The sequence below is a fragment of the Cebus imitator genome, unplaced genomic scaffold (genome assembly GCF_001604975.1).
Source record: "Cebus imitator isolate Cc_AM_T3 unplaced genomic scaffold, Cebus_imitator-1.0 Scaffold75, whole genome shotgun sequence".
Taxonomy (NCBI): domain Eukaryota; kingdom Metazoa; phylum Chordata; class Mammalia; order Primates; family Cebidae; genus Cebus; species Cebus imitator.
In genome coordinates, this window is record NW_016107390.1 from 1,718,937 (window position 1) to 1,729,521 (window position 10,585).

The 10,585-nt window shown below is 39.3% G+C and overlaps 1 protein-coding gene across 3 annotated transcripts in view; it reads left to right on the forward strand.

Annotated features, from left to right (window-relative positions):
- SMYD3 (SET and MYND domain containing 3) overlaps positions 1-10,585 on the forward strand; it is a 713,156-nt gene that overhangs the window by 384,507 nt on the left and 318,064 nt on the right. The window contains exon 1 of one of the 3 annotated variants that reach the window (XM_037739817.1): positions 10-2,572. The exons of the other annotated variants lie outside the window; for them this stretch is intronic. Coding sequence (XP_037595745.1) covers positions 2,570-2,572 — 3 coding nt within the window. The 5' untranslated portion in view covers positions 10-2,569. Of the gene's footprint in view, positions 1-9; positions 2,573-10,585 lie in introns of those variants that run through there. 3 annotated transcript variants of the gene reach the window in all.

Here is a 10,585-nt window from a genome sequence, read left to right on the forward strand (position 1 = left end):
TTCCAAAATTGACAGATTCTGAATTTTTTCATAACTGTCAGTGGAAATCCAATGGGAAACAGCTCAAATTTTGACAGCCTCAGGAAAATGGATGGCTTCCTCTTCTGAGTGGTGATTGCTCTTAACTTTTGAAGAAATTATCTCAAAGTATAGATTTGGAGAGAGTTACAATATGCAGTACAGCCTTAATCTATTGAAAATAAGTCAGTCATTCTATGAATTAAACACTTCAGCATTAAGAAGGTTGCTGTGAAGGGCAGAGTATAGAATATAATTTGGTTGCTACTTTTGCTAGCTTGGTGGCTCTTGAGAAATCTTTAGTGAACTTACCAGTTTCATGTTTGTAGGGAGTATGCATCTATCCAGGATAAGCATCCCTCACTGAAAAACTAGAATCCTTTTCAAGGTTAAGCATAATGTAAAACAAGTAATGTTGCTTCAAAATGAATTTCTGTGCAGTCTGTATGAATTAACAGTTGAACAATAAGCAGCTCTGGAAGTGTGTCATAAGCAAGGTCTTGTATTAGCCATAGACCGAGCAGACTTACTGCTGACTGTACCGTTTACTTCACATGGTGAAGTAGTCTGGGAGAAAGCACTGTCGTTGGTCCACTCCAGATAACTGTCATTGTGGTATTACATAAACTAGCAGAATGCTGTGGGATGCAAAGGGGACGTACAGTGCTTTGGTGATTTGGGGGGACTTTGGCATGCCCTTGTAGGAGTCCAGAAGGCAGGATCTTATAGTTTAGTATTAAGCTGTGTAAAAACATTACCACATGAATGAAACCAGGCCTCCTGAGGCCAAAGAGCTCATACAGAGGAAAGACACATACCTTGAGTAGACTTCTTTTTCAGCAAAGATATCCGGAAGAAGAGTGTTAAGGCAAAGCAAAAGACTCTTCAGACTGTGCTCAAGTCTGTCTTCATAGGCATTTCTTGCTTGTATAACGTGGAAAGAACCACTGCTTGCTCAGTGTGGCTTTTTATTTTGCCATACTGGACCACGTGAGTAGCCAGTGAGATAATTTATTCTTGAGTCAAAATAAGAGGGCATTAAGTTTAGTAGAACTGAAGTTGGCACTGGCAAGACCAAGTGCCATATGGGATCCCTTGGAGAGCATCACTGGTTTGAAAGCACGTGGATTCTATTTGGAAAAACATAAGTATGTGAGTTGCCTTCTTTGGGGCATGCAACTTATAATGAGCTCTTGCAGAGGATTTGAAAGCCCACGGCATGTTTCTGTTATATACTATATACATATGCTATACTAAGATGTTATGCATGGGTCAGGGTCCTTGGTAAGGCTCACTTGTCATTTCCAACGTAGTTTATATTTGTTTCTCTTTGCACAAGGATTTGGTGATTTATCTTATGGGCAATGAAAGCAGAGATGTCCTAATGAAGAGTTTTCTCCTAAATTTAAATGAGAAATATATAAAATCCTAAATTATATTAATATTCATGGTTTAGAAACCTTAACATGGAATTATAGTACTTTTGAATTAATAGGTATAAGGAACATGGCTGCACTGCAGCCAGGCAGGATAGGCTGAGGTAAACATCCTGGGTGACTCAGAGAGTTTGTAGCATAGGCGCACAACTCCAAATATAATATAAACACAGCTATGTAGCCATAACATGGGAAGGCCGTAACTTGGCTCTACGCCACTATTGTCTGTAAAAGGTGTAATTGCCCTGGTGGCACTGTACAGGCACACTTGCACCCAAAGAAAGAGAGAGCCAGATCTGTTCATCTTGCAGCGGGGAGCCAGGACACAGCTCAGCTTGCTTGTGCCCAGAGGGAAAGAGTTAAGCTGCTGATCCCAAAGGGAGAGCCAGCAGAGCAGCTGTGCATGGAGTGGCTGGAGCAGACAGTTGAGACAGAGACAAACTGTGCTAGAGAGCTGCTGAATAAAACTGTGTTTCACCTACCTATGGCTCCCTGAGTGTTCTTTCAGCTATCTGCATTCATCCACCCACTCCCAATGGATGTCTGCCTAGGCTGGAATCTGATCCTGGACCTAACTGTAGGGACCTTAGGGACCTAAGAGATCATCTAATTGAAGTCATTGCAGATGAGGAGACTGAATCCCCAATGGCTAAATGACTTGTCTAAGACCACACATCTAGTTAGATGCTGAGCCAAGAAAGAACCTAATTCTTATTTCTAGATGTACAGCCCTTACTCAGTGGCATGTGCTGTAGTTCACAGATTCTGTTCACTTGTTGCCGAGGTCTGCCACTTCCAAGAGTTTGCCAGTTTTGGTATAAGTGTACGTTGCCAAATGAGAAATAGCTTGGATTTATAACTGAAGAGACATTATCTATTGTGGCTGCGACTGAAGCACCAACTTTTAACCAATATTACTACTGCTTATTTCATCTCCTATCCTTATCTCAAATAATTCTGTCTTCCTGTAACATGATGGGGGCTCCTGGGAGCCTGCAAAAAGGACTCACTTACTCTGACGTCTTGGCCAGTTCTCTGCTTCTTCCTCCTTGTTCTCAGATGGCAGACTGACATCCTCACAGTAAGACTGGGCTGCTTTCCACCTGCACAGCCCCATGGTAGGTACCTGTAGCTCCGGAAGGAATTTATTTCAGTAAAATAGAGAGACCTGGAGACCAGGAGATTGGTCATCTGTAGTTTGGTAATAATTGAGAACTAGGTCAGAGGGTTCTATTTCTTGTCCCATGAGAGCAGGATGTGTGAGGCTGTTCTTGATGAAAGCTGAGGTTTTAAATGTAGGTTAATGGGTTTCTTGGAAGCCAGCAAGCAATTAAGGGTTTCTCGTCCGTAAAGAAATTATAGCTACAGGGGGCAGTTTTTTTTTTTTTTTTTATTCCTTTAGACTCTTGGAACATACTTTATTTATTTGTTTTTCCTTAAAATCTGATCTTAAACTTAAAAATAAGTTTGTTAATACTAATGTTGTTTTCCCTTGAGCTAGCTTCAAACCTGAAATGAATTGCAAACTGCAAAGTGACTGCTGTAGGGCTACTCTTAAGTAAATTTGTATAGTTGAATGGTAAGGGATCCATTTATAAAAAATATTGTATGTGGGCTGTTTCCAGGACTATGACAGTATTTCTTTATTAAGACTAAATATATTTTTACCTTTGTAACATGGTACAGCTCCAGTCAAATAGGCAGTAATTTTATTAGAGTTGCATTTAGAGTGTTTCGTTCATCGAATTTTTATGAAATGCAGTCTTTGTGTCATTCATTATGGTAGGTTCTGAAAGGTGATTAAGAAATGGTACCTGAACTCCAGGAGCTTACAGTCTAGGAAGAAAAAAGACAAATAAAATCATACCAATATATAATGAGTTCAGTTTCATGGTGTATGAATAGTGTTATAGAGACACAGAGCAAAGATGTAACCCTACCTAGAGGCAAAGAAGACTGCACAGAAGATGGTGCATTAGAAGGAAGAGGAAGAATTGGCTGCACCAACTGGAGAAGGGGAAAGGACCTTCTGAGAAAGAGAACAGCTTGTGCAAAGCAGTGGAGGCCTGAGGGAGGATGGTGGTCTGCAAATACTGAGTTCAGTGTGTTGTCTTTGTCGTAGGTTGCTTGTGGGAAATAAAGCTAGTATTTGCTTTGCTAGCTGGACTAAGCTGGGCTATACTAAGTTGTCTGACCTTTACCCTATACCCAACAGGAGCTACAGAAGGTTTTAAAGAAAAGGAATGAAGTCAGATTCGTGGTTGAGAAAAATATTCTAGTAACTAAGTGGTGAATAGAATGAAAAGTGGGGAGGCTGATTGGGAAGCATTTATAATAGAAGGGTATAGGGCAAGTAAGTATTGGGAAGCAGGCAGTGATTGTGATGTCAGAATCAATTTGAATGGTGTTTAAGAGGTAGATCTGGAACTCAGTCAAGCAAAGATTGTTGAAGAGGATGAGCTTGAGAGACTGGATGGATTTTGGGAATGTTAATTATGGGAGGGTATAATCTCTTAATGCTCTTTTAAAGATTTTGCTCTTTCCTTAGTGACAACTCAATAAAGTTATTATTGTTCAGAGATTACGTGATTAAGTAGACATATACATATATGTTTTTTCTTCAAATTTGGCTGTTTGAACCTGTCTCTGTGGTATAAACACTAATTCCTTTCTAGATTTATTTATTTGGAAGTTTTTTGGTCTATAAAAATTACTCTGAAAAAAAAATTACTCTGGCGTTTCTGGTCCTGAGTTAAATACACTTATAATTGCCATCGGGGTTCCCGTGGCATCATCGCAGCTGGAGGTCTGGTGGGCTTTTGTAAATGGCATTTGGAAGAGGGATTCGGCCAAAGCATTAGCAGTCTTTTGTATTGTTTCCATCTGCTTTTTGTCTAAAGAGACAAGTGCTGGGATTTTATTTATTTAATAAACTTTGTTTGAATGAGCTAATTTCCTCACTGTCTGGAATTACTAAGGGAAAACATGAGCGTTTACTTCAAGGACTTATTCTATCCATTCCTTACTTGAGTGGGAAGCAGCCACTTCTGTAGCCACCAACTACCTGATATTCTAGTCTTTTCTGTGATTAAATTAGAAAAATACTCTCTTTGCGAACTTGTCTGCTTTTGGCATGAGGTCACATATTTAAAGAGCAATCTGCAGTGAGATATGTTGGCTCCATTTTCTGTTTATTTTCTAAAGAAAGAAAAAACAGATACATTTACATTGCAGAATTCTTTTTGAGGGCCTGTTGTGTGCCCAACTCTTGCATGACTTTCTTTTATTTCACATTCATACCAACCCTACTTGAGAGTTGTTTTTCCCCTCACTTTGCTGTTGAAAACAGTGTTTCAGAGAGTTTAAGGAATCTATACAAGTCCCATAGTAGTTAATATTAGAGGTTGTTTTAGACTCAGGTTTTCTGACATGAGACAGAAGCTTTGAAACTGTCTCCATTGCCCCCATGGCTCCACATAGAACAGAGGGCTTCCAGATGCTGATAAAATTGATGAAAAGGGAAGGTAAAAGACTAGATGTCAGCTGGAAGGTGTGGCAGTTGTGCTGTGAAAACCCACCAAAGGGAAGATGTTTCAATTCTTCTTTCACTTAGGATGGAAATCCTCAGTGACTTATGGCACCTGAGTATATCAGGACTTCTTATTTCAGAAAGTTAATGGTCTTCTGTCCTCTCACTGTCAGTGTGATGTATATAACCACTGATAGTGGACTCATTTGTACAGTTGGCAGATATGGGAGCAATTAGTTTCACTCACCTTGCTTTTTAAAAACCATGACAATTTTGCACTCTCTTTGTGAAATGGGTAAGTTCAGAAATCAGTTTTGGTACTATCTGTATTAAAGCAAGGCATAAGCAATTGCACCTTCAGCAAATTTAATTCCCGGCTTCAGCTTTAGTGTGCAGTAATCTTAAATTAGACTTTTTGTTGTATGCTTATAACCTCAGGGATTTTATCTGCTGCTGTTGTGGTCTTTTGAGGAGGATTCTCCTATTGCAAAGGATGTCTACAATATAATGAATGGCAAGAAGTATCAGGAGGCTTTTGAGTGCTTAAACCCATCTAAGGTTTGTTAATTTTCCGGATATGGGTTAACATGGTTCCATGAATAGGCACAAGGCCTAGAGAGTAGGATTAGGAAGGTTTCCAGGGGCTCTGAACTCATGTCAAGCAAGACTGGTATGCTAGGCAGCTAAGACAACTGAATAGGGAAAGGACTTTGAAAGTGCTTTATCTCAATGCATAATGTTTGTAAATTTCATTTAATTAATTTACAGCTGCAGGGCTCATGAGGCTGAAATTAAAGTTTTGTGAAGTTTCGATAAGGCTGCAGCCACACAAGTTTGATTAGCAGTGGATGTTTTGGAAATGAGTTGGCAGCAATGCAAAAATAGAAGGTTTGAATTTCAGGAGGCATGTTGGCATTGCATGTGCCCATTTGATTAGCCATGGAAAGCCCATTGCTTTCCACCTGTTGCTGCAAGCATTTCTTCCCTCTGTGTGTCTTCTCCAAGGTAACCTCTAGCATTGGAATAAGCATCCTTTGTAGTTAAGTCTTATCAGCCCATTGCTCTTAGTCTGTTTTATTAGTAATAAATCAGTTGTCTGAGTTATTCTTTCTACAGCCATACAACATACTGTTTAACCTTTCTTCCAGATATCAGACATTGCAGTAAGGTGTTTCTCCCTGTAAAGGTTGAGGCAGCAGAGATCCTTTCATGTGGAGTTCAGGAGTTTAGTTGTATCAGTTATGGCTGAAGGGTCACAGATAAGGGGGCACAGCACGTTTTCACATAATATTTAATCTACTAGAGTCTTCACACTAGCATTTATCATTGTTGATTTTTAGTGTTTTTTTGGTGAAAGGAAACATTACCCTACTCCTCAACAGGAAAGTTTCATTCTACTAAACAGGGTGTAGTGCTCACAGAGATTCTTTGCTTGACTAAACTTTATTCAGGCTCCCGAACTCTGTCCCCAGCAGGGCCCATCTGTGTACTTCCTTATAGAATCTCATTTTAGCAAGAACACTGCTAAGTCAATTTAGCCAGAACCCCAATCCTTCATATCTGATCATCCTCAATATCTGATGGGGTTCCTTATCCTCCCTGGGATGATGTCTGATCATCTTGGCCTATCTTCAGCAAGAATTCTGTTAGGATGGTGTAGTCAGAATCTCCCCATGCCTGTGGTTTTTCCTCTTAATAATTTTCATTCACTGACTCCCATCCTGCTCTTTTGCTATAAATTCCCACTTGCCCATGCTATGTCTGGAATTGAGGCTGGGGTCCTGACTGAGATCTCTTTCTCCCCATTGCTGTAGTCTTGATTTAAAAATATTTTTATCTCTACTATCTAGCTCTGCTTTTCCTTTGACAGTAGCCTATTTAAAAAATGACATAGGTGCAGGAAGGGGAACACAAGGGTTGGGGAAGGACATAGAGTTGGTTTCAGCTGTATCTGTAATTGTTTATCATGGGGAGGAAAGGTCTCAAGCGAATATAGAAGGTAAATATGAAGAAAATGGTTCTGGTACAATGGAATTTCTTATTTTACTCCCTTTGCTTTTTAAACTATCTTGCGAAAGCCTTGTGTTTTTTTTTCTTCCTGTTTCCAGTCTATCACAGACAAATATTGTCCTATTGCAAAATGACCCACCTGCAGCTCTTGCCCTGTGTGTCACTTATACACAAGTTCCATGAGACCCTAATCAGCCTATACCTTCTTCAGTGAGACAAGCCCACTGATCGTGCATTTGCATGTATCAGCTGTGTCACATTGCTATAAAAGTTTCTAAATACTTATTCTTTATTTTGGTTCTGATCTCACAGTGGACCCATAGCTGTCTCCAGTGAATAACATACTCTGAGTAACAGTGATCTAGTCTTTGTATGCCATGAATGTTTCATATTAAATGTTTAAATCATTTTGGACATATTTATGTTTTCACAGTATTTTATGTTAAATCATTTACCTAATTCTGCATATTCGCTCTTACAAGTGGGTAATTCTTTGAGGCCACAAATTTGTCTTCATCCTGGAACTTTGTTAGGTGTTCCTGAAAATCAGTAAGACTGTTCTTGCCTTTGAGGGTTTGTTATGTAATGAAGATATTTAATTCACAAGCATTTTTTCTTTTTAGCACTTGTTTTGCCTCTGGCTTTATCTTAGCCAGTAAATACTCAAAGATGTGTAATTCATAGACTTTTCTTTCAAAGGAGTTTTCATTTTAGAGTCGGGCTAGAACTAATAGTTTGTGTTCCATACCAGGCTTGTAAGATAAATACTACAGGAACCCTGAAAATAGTCATGATTGTAATTGGGCAGGTTGAAAGTGGCTCATCTGAACTAGATTTTCTTGAAGGATGAGTAGAGATTTTTCCGGTTGACAGAGGGATAAAATCAAAGGAAAAAAGCATGAGCCAAAGTGAAGAGAGATGGCACGCCACAGCTTGATGAAGAGTGATCAGCAGATGGTTGGGTTCTAGAATTCACCCAGGGAAGTAAGGTTAGAAAGGCAGAATGGAGCAAGACAGCATAAGGCTTTGATTTTCACACTAATGATTTTGAGCTTTTTCTTACTCACCTGAAAAAATTTTAAGGCATGATCAGTTTTGGTTAGAGTCCAGGCAATATAAAGAGTGGATTACTAAAAGGAGAGACTAGAGGAGGAGAGATTGGTTAAGAGGTTGTCAAAATAGTCTAAGTGAGAGGTGATAATGACCTGAACAATAGCAGTGGCTCTGGGAATTTAGAGGAGGGAAGAAATCTGAGGACTGTCTCAGAGGTGAAAGTGAATGAGTGGGTTTGGGAAGAGAGAGGGGCCAGGTGAGGAGCAGGAGCTTTTTCTTTTACATGGACAAACTGAATCACAGGGAGGGACATGTTTTCCTGTGGATGAAGATACTGGTGATTTTTGCATTCAAGAAGAGAGAGAAGTATCACTCTCGATGGCTGTAATATTCTCAACATAATCAACATTATAGTGTAAGAATTAAAATTAAGGACAGTGAAAAAATATAAATTTGCATTAGGGAATATGATGGGGCCTTCTATATTATAACAGCTAGAATCTTTGAGATATAGTTTTCTGATATACACCTTTAGTTCTCATGTTTGAATTCCATATATTTGTTTGTTCATTCTTCAATATTTGTTGACAGATTAGCTTGTAAGGATCACTGTGTTATAAGCCAGGGATAGAAATATAAGACATAAATCCTGCCCTCAGGTAGCTCGCTTCCTAAAGTGGAGGCCGGGCACTTAAATATAGCAATGTGGTTAGACTCACAGAAGCTGTAGCAAAATTAGCAAATCTTGCTAAGAGTATGGGGCTGTGAAAGTCACTGGAGGAGAATAGTTGTCGATTTTTGGTTTTTGTTTTGACAGAGACAGGGTCCCCTTCTGTTACCCAGGCCGGAGTGCACTTGTGTGATATAGCTCACTGCAGCTTTAAAAACTTGGGTTTAAATGATCCTACCGCCTCAGCCTCTGGAGTAGGTAGGATTAGTTTTTTTTATTTTTCTTTTATTGTAGAGATGAGGTCTCACTTTGTTGCCCAGGCCAGTCTCCCACTTATGGCCTCAAGCAATCCTCCTTCCTCAGCCTCCCAAAGCACTGGGTTACAGGCATGAGTCACCATGCCCTGCCTAGAATAATGTTAAGAGATGAGAATGTGCTAGTTGGTGAAAAGAAGAGAGACTTTCCAAGAAGGGATTGTAGAGTTTAGGGGAAGAGATGGCTGGGCCAGATTCTCAGAGCTGGGTACCATATTTCATGTGAGAATTTGTGGTTGAGTGAGAAAGAGTGGAAGAGCCATTGAAGGGTTTAAGCGGTGGAGTGAACCGAACAAAATGGAGGTTCAGTGGGATTGTGCTGGCCATTGTGGAGAATGGGATCTGAGACATAGAGGATAAGGGACACCACCTGTGAGACAGTGCAGTGGTTCAGGCGAGAAATAATTGGAATCAGCTAGAGCAGAAATAGTGGGGATAGACTACAGAGTTAATAATAGAAGGTAAAATTGGTAGGGCATCAAGATGGATTCAATGCACAAAGTAGGAGAGAGGCAAGTGGTTCGAGGTGACACAGGTTCAAGCCTGAGCTACTTCAATAGTGGAAGCATTGCTAAGAGTCTGTGGGTGTTGGGAAGAAGGATGATGCCTTCAGCTCTGAAAACCATATGGGTTCCTGGAGAGCTTTGGCAGGCAGTTATGTAGTCATAAACAAAGGTCTGTGGAGAAATTAAAGCCGGATAGAAATTTTGGAATCATCAACATTTAGGAATAGATTGTTAAAATGGATAATGGAGGTATTTACAGAGGCTGAACAAAGAGAATTTCAAACAACCGCATCCTGTTTAATTCCTCAGTTAAAATTTACCAACAAACATAAAAGGTAGATGGGTTGCTTTCAGTGCATTGAGCTTAGAAGACAGAATAAGGCAATTTATGTGTCACTGGTTAATGTTTATCATATGCTTGTCTACCAAGAAAAGTGAAAAGATACTAAAGAAAAAGGGAATCTTTTTCATTCCTTGAACTATTGTGTTGAATACGTTTTTAAAGAAAAAGAAGCAAAGAGAAATAACTTGAGAACAAGAACCTAACCATATATTAGCATAATTTATATGCCATAAAATATCATTTTAAATGTACAGTTAAATGATTTTTATAAAATTTACATAAGCCATATTTTTTAAAGTATAAAAAGACAGTTATGAGCTAAGCTTTTAAGTACTGTAATGATTGAGAGTATGGTAAAAATACTGCAGGTAGCATTTAATTAGGAGAATTCCCTGCCAGTTGGAAGATGTGGATGGGGATTGGCAGAGGTTAAAGGAACACTCATTTTGTGCCAGACACTATGCTGGAAGAGGTGCAGATAAATGGGCAGAGTCTGGGAGCATTTTAAGCAGTATTTAAGGGATAATGTCCTGTCTCCACTAAGCCATTGATATTAATGTGATAATTTTATATTTGTTCCTGTTTTCTAACTTTAGCTCTAGGAAAATAAAGGGTTATACTAGCATTGCAATTATTTTCTCACATTAAAAAATTTTATTTGGCTGCCTCTAATTGGAAGTGCGCATGCACACACACACACACACAC